General features: G+C 42.9%; 2 protein-coding genes across 2 annotated transcripts in view; one reads left to right on the top strand and one right to left on the bottom strand.

Annotated features, from left to right (window-relative positions):
• CDK17 (cyclin dependent kinase 17) overlaps positions 1-1012 on the top strand; it is a 92967-nt gene extending 91955 nt beyond the window's left edge. Inside the window, exon 18 of the mRNA XM_068191682.1 lies at positions 827-1012. Within this exon, the coding sequence (XP_068047783.1) occupies positions 827-831 (5 nt within the window). The 3' untranslated portion in view covers positions 832-1012. The remainder of the gene's footprint in view (positions 1-826) is intronic.
• Positions 1013-3227: 2215 nt separating this feature from the next.
• The window catches only part of ELK3 (ETS transcription factor ELK3), a 36245-nt gene continuing 21494 nt past the window's right edge, over positions 3228-17978 (bottom strand). The window contains exons 3-5 of the mRNA XM_068191684.1: positions 12519-13310; positions 7453-7575; positions 3228-4853 (exon numbers count right to left, since the gene is read on the bottom strand). Coding sequence (XP_068047785.1) covers positions 4755-4853; positions 7453-7575; positions 12519-13310 — 1014 coding nt within the window. The 3' untranslated portion in view covers positions 3228-4754. The remainder of the gene's footprint in view (positions 4854-7452; positions 7576-12518; positions 13311-17978) is intronic.

Below are 17978 nucleotides of genomic sequence, written 5' to 3' on the forward strand. Positions count from 1 at the left end.
GATCATGAAAAGTATAAAAGCCAAGCAGGTACATGGGCTTTGGAATTTCTACCATGTCCTTTCTTTCATATATGGAGTTCAGCTGCATAAAAATCATAGTCCCGTTCTCAGCCATAGTGGGATCCTGTTTTCAGAACTGGGAATAGAGTTCATATATTCTAGATTGATTTTTTAATCTCTTGTATGTGATTTTCACTGGGCAGTCCCTCTCTAACTAACTGAGTAAAATTGATGGCAGCGCAAAACATGAACACTTTCTGATTACTTTTGCATGTTTTCTAAAATCCCTTAACTCTAAGTTCTGTAAATTTAGAGCAAACTTAAACTGTGAATGCACACACACATGCTACTGTGGTAAAGAACTGCTTAATTTATTGTGCTGGCTGCATCCTTCAGGCTCACTCAAGAAGCAGGCCTGCCTGAGCGCATCACTTTCATGGTCCTCCTAATGAAATATGAGTCTTACTTGGCTCAGATGCCCTGCCTTGAAATACATTTTTCCCCAGAGAGCTGTGAAGTTCCTTCATTTGTTGCAGTGGAATCTTTCTGCTGATGGAATTACCATGGCTATGGATTGCTAACCAGGGAAAATGCTCTTCCCTGTCTCTTCTCCAACATGCTCCTGTGGAGCACCTCCCTCCAGGCCTTGCATGATAGTGTCTGCGCTGTCACCTGCCCCTCCTCTTTCACACTCTGAGCTTGTTTTTTCAAAGACTGTTTTTTCCTTTCTTTGCTGTCTTGTTATTTGATTTGCAGGAGGGGTAGCTGGCCTGGAGCCATGTTAGGAATAATTACGTTTACATTTATGCATTTGCACTTCTTGCAGAGTGAATATGAACTTATGGAAATCTTTTACAAAAGAACTCCAGCACATCCTAGAATCCTCTCTCTGAGGATGCTTTCTTCAAATACCAGCCCCTACCCAAAGCAGGCCATGATGCTGGTTGCTCCAGAGTCCTTGCTTGAGGTTCATTCTGATTTTTTAATTTAAATAAATTCATGCTGCTCCTCACTTATGCTCTCAGTCTCTTTGGCCTCAAGAAATAGGTTTGTACTCCATCTGTGCAGAGCACTCACACATTAATTGGTAAGAGCAGCTACAGTTTGGGGCTAAAATGGATTTTAAAAGTTGTAGTTTTCTGAGGACTTCAGAGGGTTGTGCTTAAATCTGAGGTCACTGTTTGTTTATCCTACAGGATATACAGACAGTCTGAAGATCAGAAGGGGATAGAAATGCCCTTACATAAAAGACTACCTGTACTTACTGTGCCTTTTCTAAATTCATTTGCGTGTCATGATGGCTTCTGATGATGTTTCCCGTAGGCACGAGATCACACAGCCTTTTAATGCAGAGGGCTGTTCTGTTAAAACTAACCCTGTAGTCTTGTTGGAAAGGACCACCTTCCCTTTAAACAGAAACCTTACTGACAGTTCTTCACTTCTTTGGTAGGTATTTCCAGATGGGTAATGAGCCTGTCTGATGAGACCAGTTTTAGTCAGACAAAACAAATCATTCTTTCTTGACACTGTGGATATGTGTCAGGTCTTTTGCTATAGTTTATCACCTATCACCTTCCCACCTTGGAAGTTTTCTTTAGAACTGAAGCTGCTTACCTGTGCCAGGGCCAAAGGTGTGCACAAGCTCTTGGCAAAGCTGTCCTGTAGCTGTGGCCCTTCTGGAGGATACTTGCTTTCCTGAAGAAACAAGGTGCAGGTAATCCAAACATACCCTAATTGTGCACCCAGCCTGTATAGTAACTGGGAACTTCTTGTGTATTTCTGAAGCACGAATAAAGTGCAAATCTTGTAATAAATCCCGCAAGAATCATCAGATTGCAATTACTACCAAGAGTACTGAAGAGAGAATAACTCCCATTTTGTTTCCCAGGATTGTTGGCTTGGAGCTCTCTCTGCCACAGAAATACTGACACTTTCACAGTATTTATTTTAAAACATTTATTTGATTTTTCTTTACAGTTAAAAAGATACCTGTTAATAAAATTCAGTAGATTACCAATAGAATATTTTCTTCGAAGCATAAGGCATAACAGTCAAGTGTTTCATATAAGTGTTATACTTGAGTGGCTGGACTTTATTTGTATAAATACTTCCCAATAGCAAAAATTTTTGTTCCACATTATTGACTGTTCTAGAAGGCAGATTTTAACAGCCTATTTATTTCAGCTGAAAAGACAACTAGCAGAAGATGTGTTCTCTTGCTATTTTTATTCTCTCAAAGATGAGAAGACAGCACTTCTTCCCACTTTGTCTTCCATTGTTTTATTGGATTCTCTCAGATCCTTTCCAGTAATTTTTTTTCAAAAAGGACTTCATCCCAGAATTGTTGTTTTCTGCTATCCTTAAAAAAAGTCCAAAATCATTTAAGGGCTGGAGGGTGGGAGGGAAGCTGTGGGTGTGTTGAGCCTTTTGAAAAGAAAAAATCCACCTTATTAATAGTAAAACCTTGGAAGAAATAAAATAATGGGAATCTGGGTACTTCTAAGAATCTCTTCTCCGTTACACACTCCCTCCTCTCATGGTCATCTGTTTTTTTGCAGTGTAATATTCCATACTAGTATGTTTTCATCTTTTTAAAACTCATAGTGAGAAACAGTCTCGATGTTGGATTCTCCTGTTAGCTACAGTGGCACATACAAGACAAGTATGCTGCTGTTCATGCCTTATAGGTGTAACTAGATATTGATGGGTTTTTAAAAATGAGGCAGGAGTCAGCTCTCTATGTGAAATAATTGCCTCTCTGTAACTTGTTAAAAAATATTCCACGTACCTGGGAGGAATGCATTGGAAGATAAATGTTCAGTCTGCAAGCACTTGTGATTTATCTCCACTAACCTTGTCAATCCCATCAGTTACACGCTGCCCTTTCTTCCAATCTATTCTGATTTTACTTTGTATAAAATTTGCATTCGCTCATAAGTTTTGCGTAGGTTCATCTTCTCTTTTTGACTCAGTGGGGTGGCACATCTTGAGCTCTTGAAACGCTGAGTCGAGCAAATGACGTCCCAAGTGCTTCATTTGTTCTCCTCATGTTTGGCATTCAATTGCTGTCTTTATCAGCTGGTACCTACATGGCTACAGCAGGTTTTTATCAGTGCAAGCGGAACTATCGAGTAGTTTTTGGTTGTGCAACCCAGGAGCCTAAGGAGAATTCCTGCTGTCTTTTGTCAACTACCTCTGCCCCAAAAATGGCTTTTCAACATCAGAACTGCATTAATAAAATGTTTATTTAGCACCTTTCAGGTTGAAGGATCCAAAAGCACTTTACAAATAACTACACACATCATCACTGAAATGCATCCAAGCAGAAAATCAGCAGACAACTCACTGCATACATTTCAAAAAGAACAGACCGTGGCCTGCTGCTCAGCCAGAAAGCAAAGTTGAGGTTTGAATAACCTGTCACAAACAGGGATCGGATTTGAGGTTGGCTTTTAAGGTCTCATCTGAAAAACCAACACAGTAAAGCTGTATTCAAGCCAATTTAGCCACATCAGGAAACTGAAAATTTGCATCAACCCTGCCAGGATTAGAGTCTGTGGTGCCAGGGAGTCTGGCTAAATCCCAACCTGACATTTAGATGACTAAACCATCCCCTCAAGGTAGAGGACATACCCAGTAAATTCAAGTTGCAAGTATATGGTAGCACAGTGTTGTTTTTTTCATCCAGAATTCAGCTGTTTATACATAAACATCCCACATGTAGAGTCTCTGCCTCTTTGCGAGCACCAGGCATCAATTTACAGACCTGTAACTTTTCCAGCTTTGGGGGAAGGGGAAATGTGGCCTCCAGAACTTGAGTAGCTACAATAGTCTTTCCAGGGAAGTAGTAGAAGGCACTTGGCACAGCTGAACAAAGCACCTGGAAATTATCGGGAATTATCCTCCTTCCTTAGAGGACAAAGATTACCTGCACTCTTTCCAGCTGTAATTTTGACAGTTCATAAGAAGTAGAGGCCAAATAAATTCTGAGCAATGTCTCCTTTTCTACAGAAGTACTCTCAAAGGTTGGAAACCTCTCATGAACATATACAGCCCAGTTCCTCCTTGTTGCAATTTGACAGAAGAGCTTGGGCATAAATGTGTAAATGTGGCTTTGTTACTCTGAACTGTATCTCCTGGCTGTAGCAAGGATTATATTTTCCACTTCAGCAAAGGAAAATTATAAGGCTATTTTTATACAAATTGTAAGCACTTAATACAAAGTTACATTAATACACTGCATTGTATGGCCTATCCGTGGAGAAAATACTGAAATACTACCATAGGGCTGTTCAATACTAGTTTTTTTCTTCCAACTTTTTATCTTAATACTAGAAAATATATAAATCATTTACATGACTTTATGCAAAAGAAGGCACAGCCGGTTATAGTTTACACAAGCGCAATGCATAATATGCAGAAAAAGGAATTAAAAAGAAGCTTCACATCCCTAATAGATACATTGTTGCAATCCATTAAGAAAAGTACTTCATCCACAACAGAAGTGTTCAACACTTGAGAGCTATGATATAAAAAATTATAATTCATTTAATGCATAACAGATTTATATATACTTTTATATATAAACACTGTTGAAAAATGCTAACATAATAAAAGTAGATTATCCATGTAATGAAAAGTGCAAACCAAGTAATAAAGGGTTTTACAATGTCCTTCTCATGACACAGGAAAAACTAGCCCATAGGAATGAAGTGTTAAATCTACCAATACATCCTTGGTGTGATGAGGCATCATCAGGATTTCTGAGCATTTGGAGAAAGCAGTATTGGTGAAGAGGCTCTGTCCAGACTGGGGAGTGGCACTGGTATGTGACCATTTAGCAGAGTTGGAAACTGTAAGAGGCCAAAAGGTAGAAATTACTCTTCATCTCAAAACATTCAGCCCAAGAAGCACATGGATTTAGCATTAGCAACTGGCTCCAGATGGTTTCAAGAGGTGTGGTGTTTATTCAGTAAGACATCTACCAATTGCCTGCATCAGCCATTAGGAATACAAGATAGAGGACAAAACCTGAATCATTTGTAAATGCACGAGGATATAAAAATCTCTTACTGGCTATTTTTTATATAAAAGTTCACATAATACATTTATCATCACCCTGAAAAAGTGAACACTACAGAGCAATCACTACAGAGCAATCTTTGCCATCTATTCTGTTTCCAAAAATATTTTTTTCAGTCTACACATTACTAATTACAATACATCTTTTCTGTCTTTCTTTTATGCAGGAAAGAGTTTGGCAAAAGTGAAAGTTCAGATGTAGTTTTAGGGCAGAAAAAGTACAACTGGGGATACAAAGTTTGGGGAAAATTACTCTCAAGTAATTACAGCTTCTGTATTCACTCAGAAACTACAAACTAGCTACACCATTCAGCATGCGAAGCAGAACATATAGTCATTGATTGTCACCTGCTGCTTCAGAAGTGCTGTGCAAGAAACTTATCCAATACAGAACCCGTATATTCCTAGTTCATGGCAGCATTGCGACTGCACCTTGCCTGCAGGGTGGGTATTGACTAATTCTTAACATCTGACCTGAGAAAAAGTAAAGTAAGTAGGTGGAATAAACTTGCTGCAGCATGAGGCAGGAATTATCCCAGTGGCAGATACTGATCTGGCCTCGAGGCCCAGCTCCATGAGCTGTGCTGGATTTCTGTTGGCTTGAGGGAGACAGAGCTGAACGACTTCAAGCATCTGGTGTATTTTTACCCCTTATCAGATCAGTTCTTGGACAGCCAACTGTGGTGTAACCACGCCCTCCACATGCATATAATAACGTGCTTGTAACAGGTTTCCTCTTCCACTCAGATGGTAGTTGGTGATACCTGCCTTCCACCACTCGCGTAAAGCTGGGCCGAGCAGTGCGGTGCTGCAGGGCACCATGCTCCTGGTGTGGCCCAAACTGGCTGATGCCTCTGCTTTAACCACACCAAACCTCAGGAAATGCTTCCATCACTTCTGCCAAGATTCATTAAAACGCAGAACCCGATTACAAGCTCTTCCCTGGGTATGCATGGAGTGTGGGCTGGCCTGTGCAGGCAGCCTGAGGAGAGCTTTACCCTGCTGCCTACGCTGGCTGACCAATCAGTTCTAGGTGGGCTTGGCCGGAGTTCAGCTGTGGTTTTTGTTTCTTATTTGCTTTTAAAATAAGGCTTTGTGCTCTACAACTTGTCATCATGGCCTTTGCTTGAATCACACATCATTTATAAGGCCCTTTGGGTCTCTCAGCAGGGAAAGCCAAGGCCACTTCTCACTTTTAGTTCCCCCAAAGAATGGCCAACATGTGTTTGTACAAGCTCATTCCAGGTCTCGGCAGGGGCACTTCTCAGGTGAAATGTCTGTCTGTTTCTAACCATGCGTGCAAACCTAAGGTCCAGTAGGGATTAATGAGTTTATTTGAAACACAACTAAGGAATCAGGAGCTCCATGTGCAGCTGGAGGTAGAAAGACTGACTGTCCCAGTACCTGAGCAACTGCTTGATCTGGGCAGTCAGCCTTCCTGAAGGTTCAGAGACTAACACAAGGTCCCTGTCTAGCAGTAGCCTTCACCTCTGTTAATGCTGGCCCTCCACAGCCATCGGGGTGTTCATTCCAGGGGTGTCCTTGCACCTTCAGCTGTGCAGATGGCCATTGGGTTCCTTGCCAATCTGCAGATCAACATAATTTCTTCTGTGACTTAATGAATCAGCTGTTCTGCAGCAGCTACAGCTGGAGCTGCAAATACCATGCCCACTATCTTCTTCCTGAGCCTCAGGCAAATGCTGCAGCTGACTGCTGTGGTCATTTTGGGTTACTGAATAACTTTTGTATTTATCACACCTCTATAAAACTTTGAGAATTTTACTCTGCCAATACTCAGGAGAGAGTTGGCACAATGCTGCCTTTTTGCTGTTACATACAACAAGGTCATGCTCAGAGGTGTGTCCTTGGTTGAAGACACATAGATAATTGCAGAAGAACTGGTAATGGAGCCTTTAGGTTCAGAGAGCCTTGTCTTTCTGAGTGAGAAGTAGCTCATTAGGACAAAAGGATAAACCTACACCCACCTTACTGGGTGAGACCCAAACTGTCTTGGTTTTCCCAGAGTCCGTGCTCCAGCCCTCTCCTGCAGGTCACTGACTGGTCTGCACTTTCTTCCTACAGCTCTGAGAGCTCTGTTACCTGCTCTCTCTGGAGTCAAGCATTTATTTCTTTCCTTCACACAATATATATGTGTGCTTTCTGCAGCAGACGCTGCCCTGTAGGTTCTGACTGTGCTGCCAAGGATTGGAAGAGGGTATACGTAAGTAGGCCTCTCTTTAAAAGTGCCTGTTAATGCCTGTATTTTCTTGATCTGTTTGAAAAGCTCCAGACTGATATGAAGAGATGTTCCCACAATGTCTCCCATATGTGTGCATTTAGCAATGAAACCTGTGCATTAGGAAGACCTACCTGGAACAGAGTGTTTGGTCCCTGCAGCCTGGCAGGACTCAGAGGAGCAACAGGACTGAGGCTGCTCCAGAAGTGAATGCTGGACAGCAGTGGGCTGGGGGTCAGCAATAATCCATTGGGGGTCTGGAAGACAAAAAACACACATGATGCACATTCAGCACTGCTCCATGCAGCACTCACCACCCCTAAAGCCTTACACAGCATCTACTGGCTCTGTTTTCTAGAGAATTCGGATATACAGCATGGTCAGCAACAGCTGCCCATCCAGCCCTGCATCCTGTCTCTGGATACCTGCACATTTCATATTCTTTCATATGCAATTTGATTTAATTTCTGTTTGCTTAATGAGATGCACAGTTATTGTTTATTTGAACCATGCTCATGCAACTGTGTAACATACAGAATAATACCATGTGTGCCCCAGTGCCTGCCAACACCACCTAGTCTCCTTCAGAGTCAGTTTTTACCATTTGAAGGGCAGCAATTCCTTGACCTGACTGCATCTTTTGAAGCATTACTACAATTGTGTATGGAGCTGAAAGAGTCACTGCTGACCTTTGACATTTACTCCCCTGATGGAGTAAATTACTCCATTACTCTTTGTAATGGAAGAGGGTTCAAGAAGCTGGCAATACATGAGGGCTGAGCAGGGAGAGACAGGAGTATGGGCTGGGTGCACGGGGCACAGCAGAGAGCACACTAATCGTTTGAAAAGAACCAAAATGGCAAGAACTTAGAATCCAAGGCTTTTCCCATCTCAGAGGTGCCTCCTTCCAGTGCCACGATGCACAAGAGTTGCTGGGATTGTCCTCAGCATTCTTAAACCACAATTGGAGGGGAGGTGGAGTTAGAGCACATTAAAATGAAGAATTATGTGAATTATTCTATATCCAGAATAAATTTTATCATGCCGAAAAATAACGTGACACTTTTGAAAAAAGTATTTGGCATAATGAGTTAATCTCACCAGTAATCTTGATGCCAATTATCAAAATCAGTCCTATTTAGCAAAGCTCTTAATGGAATGTAACACACTTAGCAAGCAAGCACGTGCTTTGCTGCGTTGAACAACTGTCTCAGTGCTCTGCTGAACTGGGGCATCCTTTTGCCCAGAGTTTAAAATGTGTAAAGAGAAGACAGAAGATAGAGAGTACCTGCATCTCCCTGTAGTAACCAGCAGGTCATATATTCTGGTGCTCCCCACCAGGCCAGAAATACAAACTCCCACACAGGGCACTTGCAGCCAGGGGTCTCCCTTAGCAGCTGCTGACACCAGGGCCCATCACACCTGCCCTCTGCCAGATCCTGCAGACAGCAGGCTCACACAGGCACTGCCATGGCTCACGTGCATTTTGAGTGTCAGATTAATCTGCCAAGCAGTGCCCGAGGCATTGGCTGTGGTGTTTGGGGCTCTGTGCAGGCACACGGGAACACAGACCTGCTGTGACCTGCTTGCACTGCAGTTCGCAACAGGGTCAAACAGTTAGTTTGGCGCCAGCAGAAGAGATGGGAAAGACAAGGAGCAGCAAACATTAAAGTTATCCTGGAGATTCTGAAAGGCTGTTAAATACAAAGACCTTGGCTGCTCTTGAATGGTTTTGCTAAGGAATCTCAGATGAAGTGGGATTCATGGAGAAATGTGCAGGGAAAGGACCCTGCCACCTTCATTGTGCTAAAGAAGGTGGATCAGAAACAACCAAACCCCATGGAAGAAACTATGTTTGTCCCAAGGAGTAATAAACCTGTGCTATTACTGAGAAAGCAAAAGGTATTGATTCAGTAAATCATCAAGTCATAGAGTACCTGTCAGGGCTGGGATATATCTGCATGCCAACAAAAGGGGCAAAGAGTGGGTGGAGGCCTGGCAAGGAGAAGACATCAGTCTTGATCTCATCAAGTGACAGCTCTTGTCAAAAAAACCCAAACAAAAACAAAAACAAAAAAAACCAAAACAACAGCCCAAAAAACACCACTACTTGACAAGCATGCACTTGTCAAGAGTCCTTTGCAAACACTGTCTTCCCAGGAGCATGGTGCTTTCATGGAGAAGGAAATCAGCAGCACCAGCAAGAGCCCCTTTCCTGTGCCACGTTTCAAGCTGATGCTCCATTGGCAGGTGGTTACCGGTGGAGATTTATGAGACAGACAACACACTGAATTAGGTCAGGATAAATACTCAGATCTACTTACAGAAGAGCCTACTAACCTTAAAACCAAAGATGTAAGTAGCTAGACCCAACAACATTAAACTAAGGACACCATGCTGTGGCAACTATACCAAGAACTCCCGTGGTTAGCCTCCATTCTTTATTTTTTCTTTAAGAAGCTGCAGATATCCAGAACTCAAAGTGCAGTTCTTGAGGGGGCCTTCTGAAAATAATGAGGAAGACTTAGAGATGTTTATTCCTACTTAGATGCAGCCAAAGCAAGTCTTCAGAGAGATCTGAAAAACTGAGTTGCCTTCCATTTATCTCTCGAAGCACACTGACATGCCTAAAACAGTGCTAAGCAAAAGCTCATATCCTTTGATGAGCAGAGCACCAATGTCTGCAAGTTCTGACAGAACCAAGAGCCAGCCAAATGAAATCTGTTTAATGCAAAAAGAGCACAGGGCCTCCCAGGCTTGTTCTCAGTATTGCCATCAGCCAAGTATCAAAACCACCAGAGGAAATATAAGTGTAAACAACACCACAGGACAGCCTATCCCTAAATTACACACAGAAATTGATGTGTCACTTCATTTTCTACCCGCATGCAGCCACGCATCTGGTATTAGATGTGGAACCCATTGGGAAGTTCCTACTTGTGAAACGTCATTGTAATCTAAGCACAGGAACAGTTTAAATAGAAAAAACTCATTGCACAGAGAGGATTTGTTAAGCAATGATGCTCATGGCTCCTGACTTCTGTGACAATGTGTGTAAGTATAATCTTGTCACTTCCAGTTGTTAGTCCAGCACACAAGTGCTGTCACACATTCACTTCTATTCTAATATTGATCGTGTGTATCATGTGCCCTTTCACAGCATTCCACCTGAGGGTATTCCTCATGACCAGCAGGTACAGTGGAAAGCCATTTGAAATATCCTCTCAGGCAGCAGGACCTTCTCAGAACATAGATCACTCCTGGAGCAGACATCCTTTTCTGCACCTGCCCCTGGCAGCAGATGTTTCACACTGGGATCTGATAAGTCAGAGAACATTTGAGATATGATGCATGTTCCTTGGATAATGGGATGAACAGCAGACTTCCTGTCTCAATTATGGCTTTAGTTATTCTGAATTGTGACATTACAGTTATCTGAATACAACTGCTATATAGTTTTCATTCTATATTCACTAGGATGAGTGTTTAGGATGCAGGGTGCTTCTTATCAACAACAGAAAAAGAAGGCTAAAGGAGAGGATAAAAGCTATGTTGCTGTATAGCCAAAAGTTTATATAATTAGACCCAGGAACTACCCTACACAGATGCCATATGCCTCTTCTGTGATAGGACAACCTGTAAAAAAGATTTGTGATAGCTTTAAGTTGGGTAACACTCATCACACCCTTAGGTATTCCCCCCCCACCCCGCTAAAGCAGTGCCACAAACCTCAACATAATTCCCTTTCAGGACAGTAAGTACACCAGTTCATAGGTGCATGGGAAAGTTAAATATTCAAAGAAATAATTACAAAACCAGGAAACAAATCTCTGTTCATCCTCTGGTTTGGGGGCAGCAGCAGATTAAAGTGGGTTTGAAATAACTCACACTGTCATTGTGTCTGGTTGGCATCTGATGTTGTCAGATTTGCTCCCTACAAAAAAAAATACTGTGGTTATACCACAGTTAGAGGTTGTAAGTTTGTCAATGCATCTCAGTTTTGGTTTGCCACACTTCTGTTCTTCCTGCCAAACATAACTTCACTTAAAGGCTTTATGATGTCAAAAATGACAGGTATCAGCCCACAAACTGCTCTTCTTGGTGGCACAACTTTGTATCTTGGTGGCTTACAGGTGTACCTGAGCTGCACAAACTCACTTTGCAGCCAGCTGAGAGCAAGTACTGTGCTGGCTGAGAGCACTTGCCAACACTCACTTCTGCCAGGCCCTTGTGCCATGCAGGCACACAACACTGCCCACATCAAACACCTCCAACACCTACGAACAGGGAAGAGGTGATGGGATTCTGGACACCATGGGTCTTCTAGGCACTTTGAAGTGAGAGAGGGCTTGTAACACACCTTTGTCCTTATTTATTTACTGTCCAGTTTGCGACATTCAATGCTAATATTTGCATCAACTGCTACTTCAGGGCTGGAGATCATGGGGGATAGTCCACATTGGGATAATTTCATTCTTGGAATTTTCTATGGTCTAATTTTGAGGTGGTATTGTAAGACAAAACTCACCAATGAACATACTGAGTCATACCTATATGATTTTTCTCTTCTGCTCTGAACTCCTGGACTTTTTTTCATAGACTAGCTTGAAAATGAGAACTCACTGTTGACATTACCACAAATATGTTATTAAAAAGAACAAAATAGCCTTCTAGTTATTCAGTAGTTCTCTGCTGAAGGGAAGCTCTGGCAAGTACTCTGTGAATCTGTACAACTTCAGAAATTTAAACTGACTCAGAGCCTGTCTTAGAAACCACTTAATTTGCTCTGTATTCAGAAATTAACAAAAAGGTCACACTGAATGGATGCAACATCTAGTAGAGAAATCTAACCAAGCATCCCACGTGCTCAAGTTGTGACCTACAAAACCCCTGTGGTTTTCTTTTTGGGTCTTTCCTGATTGTTTTGTAGATCTGGAGGCTGGTTTGTACTGATAAACAATTCACTAATGGCTGCCCATCTCCTTATTCTTTCAGGGAGTTTGTGAACCATGATGGCTCTTCCCACACTCAATTAGGAACAAACCCCAGGAGAAACCTACTTCCCACCTCTTGTTCAGAGCACTGCTGTGTTTCCCTCTTTCCCGTATGTTGGGGTTTTTTCCCATCAGATGGTGACAGACCCACAGAACTAACACTCTTAGCCACATGGAGGGAATGCCTGGAGACAGGCAGGTCTTACCTGTGCAGTGAAGAAAGCTGGAGTCAGGGATCCCGAAGGAAGCGCAGGGCTGTTGAGGGCAATGGAACCAATGTCGGTGCTGGAGAGAATCATAGGTGGGGCAGAGATTTCCAAGCCTTTGGGTTTTTTAGCCTTTGGGGGAAGAGATGGGGATTTGGCCTTGGAGCCTGAGGAGAGGTTCAGAGGCTCAAGGGAATCTGAGTCGTGACAACTGGAGTCAAGGAAGAAGCTCTTGTGTTCTGTAGGGAGGGGGGAGGTGGGAGACAGAGATGGTGACCTGGAGGAGGATGATGATGGAGATGAAATGCTAGCACTGTTGGGTAGCATTAAGGAAGATATTTTAGCTGATACTGAAGAGTTGAGGAAAGCAGAAGCAGCTGCTGTTTCAGAAGTAGAAGGCAATGACACCATGGGCCTCGTAACTTGTTTGTCTGTTTTGTTTGTCACAAATCTGATAACAGTCCGGACTTCTTCAACTGGTGTGTTTCCTTCTGACTTCTCCAGTTTTTCTGTTTTGATGGTCTTGTAAGGGTCTGGCTGGTTCTGCAGAGAGTTGATAGTGAAAGAGGAGTACAGGCCAGAGTGGATATATTCATTACGGCTTGTGCTTTTCAGTGCTGACAAGCTGTGCTTGTGCTGATCCCTGCTCTCCAAAGGCATCTTACAGTCGCTGTCCTGCAGCAAAAGGCTCTCTCTGCTGATTTCCACAGCATGTGGATCCATTTTTAAGATCTCAGGAAAGGAGACAAACTTGTATACAAATTTTTGTCCGATCACTTTCTTGATGATGTTCTGCAAATACAAAGAAGGTGCTAGAAAGATCAGCATTTCAGAGGCAGCCAGTACTGCACACACAAGGGCAGGGGGCACTGTTCCCTCATAAAGCTATGCAGGTCATTTTGTGGGGCTCCAAATGCTGATTACCCTTGGCTTATTCCAATACCTCTCTCTGCTCAGCCAGGGAGTCCACTCCTGGCTCCTCATGGTTTCCAACAAATCCACCATCACTTGGTGACAGAGACCTACTGGTGGCCTGTGAAACAGCTTGGGAATATTTTCTTTCCAGTAAAAGCAGTTCTGCTGCCTTGTGCATTTGAGCCATGCCACCACTTGTATTCCACAATAAACGCTAACTCCTTCATTCATGCCTCGTAAAACTGACACCAACACCTGAGGATGAAGTACTCTCAGAATGTCTGCAAGGGACAAAATCAGCTCAGCCTCCTGGCCCCAGTTATTTACCCTCTGTTCCTTACCACATGAGGAAAGGATTGAGCTAAACTTACAGTGATTGTCTTTCTGTCAATGATGATGAACTTATGTCTGTGAAAAAGCAACCCCTTGCAGGGGCTGGGAAAGTACTTGTGTCCTGCAATATCCCCTGCACCATCTCTAGGCCTGCATTAGGCTCAGGATGCTCACTGGCGCAGGCAGAAAGTTTTCATCAGTCTAAACTGACTATGGAAATTAATTATTGAAAAAGCCCCATACCTCTCAAAGGTTTGTAGAACCGTTTATTTATGTTCTTGAAATATCCTCTTTATGTAAAGAACTGATTCCTTTTGAGACTTTTTATGAGCATCCTGTTTCTAGTCCTAGTGCTCCTCCTGCAAACCCAGGTTGGCTGCCTGCTCTAACACAATTCCCAAGGATATGAGAGCTCCTCCACGAAGGCACTTTATGGCACAGGCCTGGCTTAGGGACCGGAACATTTATCACCCTAAGCCAAGTGCTGCAGAACGAAAGTAGAAATATGTCCTGAGATTTCTGTGCTAATTTCTCTCTTGTTGAAACCCCCGGTGGAGAATTTGTTAAGTTGCCTCTGAAAAACCCCTTCCAAGAGGCTTCCCTTTAGTCCAGCACATCTGCTGCACCTCCAGCTGGTATTCTGCAGACATCTGCTTCGCTGTACATATGGGAATGTAAATATTTACAGATTTCCTAAAAATCTAATTGGTTTTTCATTCTACCACAGCTTCTGACACCAGTAGTGGAAATATTTGTTAAACTGACTGAAAATTAAACAGAAAATTAAGGAAAAGAGACATCATCTTCCTCTATATATGGACAACACATAGTGCTGGGTGCTAGTATTGCCTGCACTACACCTTGTTCAGTCACAAAAGCAAGGATCATTTTGTGAAAGATGATCTTGAGTATCAGAACCTCTTCTGTCTTTCAGCTGAGCTACTGCACTCTGTAATTCATCTGTCTGAATGTCCTAGCATTTTATTCAGGCACCTTCTTGAATACTAAACTAACCCTACAAAGAACCCTGGGATGCAGCTTTGCATCACAGGTCAGGAGCTGTGGCACAAATAAAGAATGTTGTTTCCCAAGTTGATAACAGGGATCTGTAGCAAAGAGAAGAATTTAATTTAACAAGTTCAGAATAAAGGCACAAACTGCCCTCTTCTGTGCTGAATTGTACACACATCTACCCACCTGGCAGATGCTGCAGTGTCTTTTTTTTCCCTCCAGAGGTTCAGGACAAACAGTTAGCCCACAGAATCTCAATCTCCATCTCCACGAGCTTTAATTTCCATGCCTTTGAGCTTGGCCTAGATTTTTTTTTTTCACTGCTAATTTGGTGCAACATTGGATGATTGCACTTTTTCTGCACTCTCAGTATTGCATTCTCTTTCCAAAGAGCAAAATCTCCAAACTACTCACATATGAAAAAAAATCCATCCCAAATGGATTTTTGTTTTCTTTCTTCAATATATATATTTTTACATTTATATTTTAATTTAAAATAATGCCTCCCCTCTGCTCCTGGCAATTTTGGATTATTGTTAAATCAAGCACTAGCAACTGAGATTCTCCTTGGAAAATGTGACTCCCGGCAGAACAAGATTAAATGTATTTAAGGATTGCACTTTTATACTGATGCAGGCTTGAAATGGGGGAACATTGCTATAAAAAGCAACTGAACGGACTGGTGAGTTTATACTTCCTTTGTTATTATTAAATACAGTTATATTTTAAGAACATTGCAGTGCTGCTCCTCCAACTCTGTCAGCCTGTAGCAAAGGCCCACTTAACGATGGCTGGAGATGAAAAGATTCAAGTACAGATCCCTCAAGCACTTTGCAGGCTTCTCTTAAATGTGTAGCCTGAGGAAATCTCCATCAGAGTGCAAGAGAAAATAAGGAACAAATTAATGAAGTGCCTCGGAAAGGCACTGACTTTTCCATATTCTTTTGACAAATAATTGAAGGTAAAATGCAGCATATTTTTACCATCACCTCAGTGATCTGTCAGAATAATTCTGAGTTATGACAGTTCAAACCACAGAAGACAGTGATATGCACCACAACAACCAGTTTGAAAGGGCAAAGAATTGTGCCTTCCTGCACCTGCAGGAAGACTAGACCACTTGCTTGGTAGCAGGACAGTAATTGTGTGTGAACATTTAGCCCTATTTTATTGTTGTTGTTTGAATTTTCTACGTAAATTCCCTCATGAACAGGCTCACAATGAGTGCTAGTGGCTGCTGGCCAGGGCTGCAGGGAGGCAGGGTAGGACTGCTGGGTCCATGCAGCTGCTGCAGAGAAGAAATGAGCAACAGGGACAAGACCAGGGGCTCCAGTCCAACAGCTTAAAAAAAAATCTTATCAATAGACAGCATTCTCTGACACTCAGAGAGAGGGCAGGCAGCAGGGAATGCCCCTCTTCTGTTGGCTTCTAGAACACTTTACACTTCCCCTCCTCTGCCCCCAGTGTGCAAAACAGTGACTACAGCAAACATGCCCACCCCACCCTGCTGAGAAGTGCTTGGAAAGCTGCAGTGCCTGCTGCCTGCTCCAGCACATTGGCCATGCTAGTGAGCTCAGGCTTATTCACACCCCAGCGCTTCAGGAACTCACTTCGTGAGCCCTTCCAAAGCCAGCCTCACCCAAGAGCTCTGAATCACCAGCTGCAGGGATGGGTCTCCTCTGCCCCTGTCCTCCACAGAGCAGCTGGCTGAGCTGGATGCCAAAGACCCGGTGGACTGGTTCTCCCTGCAGCTTCAACTAGACTATACTGGGAGGGGTTGTGTTAACTATGCATGTGCACCACTGAAATCCATCATGTTTGTGGTTTTTTTTTATCAGCTCTGATTCCTGCTCCATGTTTAAGCCATTTAGAGCAAATGTGTAACTACACTACCAGTGTGACTAAAGCATTTTAGTGGCTTGGCCCAAACCTGTTAACTAGCAAGTTTGCTGGCTACAGGAGCCACTTGAGAGACTGAGCTAGGATAGGGGATCCACTTCCTAGTCAAACTTCAGACTAATGAGGGATCTCAGGAGCAGGAAGACCATTTTTCCCTCTTTCCAGGAAGTGACCTATAATCATGATGCCCAAGATCTCAAAATTTATGACAGAGCAGAATTAACTTGTCTGTAGGTACTAAACATCCCTGGTCAGTAAAGAAGAAAGACCAGAGCTGTAGCTGCTGCTCCTAAGTTCCACTTGGATGTGTTTCAAATTCCCTGGTTCTAAGAGTACTGAGGGGTACAACACATGTAGGAACACAGGTTACAAATCCCTCCCAGAACTCTATCCAGGCTGCTTCCAGCTATTGGGACCCCTAGCCAGACAGAGGGCTGCTCACACTCCAGGGTCTGAAGTACATATGCTGGCAGGAGGCACCTGTGGCAGGATGGCCTGCTCTGAAAAATGGGAGTGTGTTTGCATCAGCATGTGCAGGCAGTCAGATTCTGCTAGCATCACAGATTATGCAGTAATGCTTTTTACACTGTGTGTGTAGAAGCCAGATTTCGTAACATTTTTGATGCAGGCACAGGTGCTACTACACTGTGCACGTGTACTGACCTTTGGAAGATTAAGGCTCCCATTTAGCTGGATTTCAGTCTTTCTTCACTCATCTCCACCTGGAAGATAAAGGCTATTTCTCTGGCTAGCACCTATGACCAGGTTCTCCGCTCTCTCTACTGCAGGTCACTGGACATTCCTTTCCTCTCACGTCAAACATGAACTATTTTATGTGTCTTTTTGAGGCAGGTGTTCTTGGGCTTTCTCCTCTACCCATCACCTCTTACTGAGTATCAAATCCTTTACTCCCGTCTTTCCATACGGATAGCACTATATACCCATTTATGCCATTTCAACCAAGCACTTTCTTGACTTAAACAAATCACTCTTGGGTGAAGCTCCTTCCAGTTTTCTACAAAGGTACTTTCTAATGTCCCTTGAAGTATTTCCTTGTAAGACCTCTTACCTGCACCACTACACACTATAGCTGGTACTCCAGCAAACCACACTGCTGTTGTTTCACTGTAGGATTCAATTTCCCCTGAGATGTCTTAAGAGAAGACCTTCCCAAAAGTAAAATAATATTTTTCATTATCCTGAAGTATATCCTCATTTATATCCTGAAGTTCAGAAAGCACCAAAGCAAGGGACCCTCACCCAAAACAATTCTTCCATGCTTCCACCCACACTTGGACATTA

This window comes from Anomalospiza imberbis, chromosome 5 (genome assembly GCF_031753505.1).
Source record: "Anomalospiza imberbis isolate Cuckoo-Finch-1a 21T00152 chromosome 5, ASM3175350v1, whole genome shotgun sequence".
NCBI lineage: Eukaryota > Metazoa > Chordata > Aves > Passeriformes > Viduidae > Anomalospiza > Anomalospiza imberbis.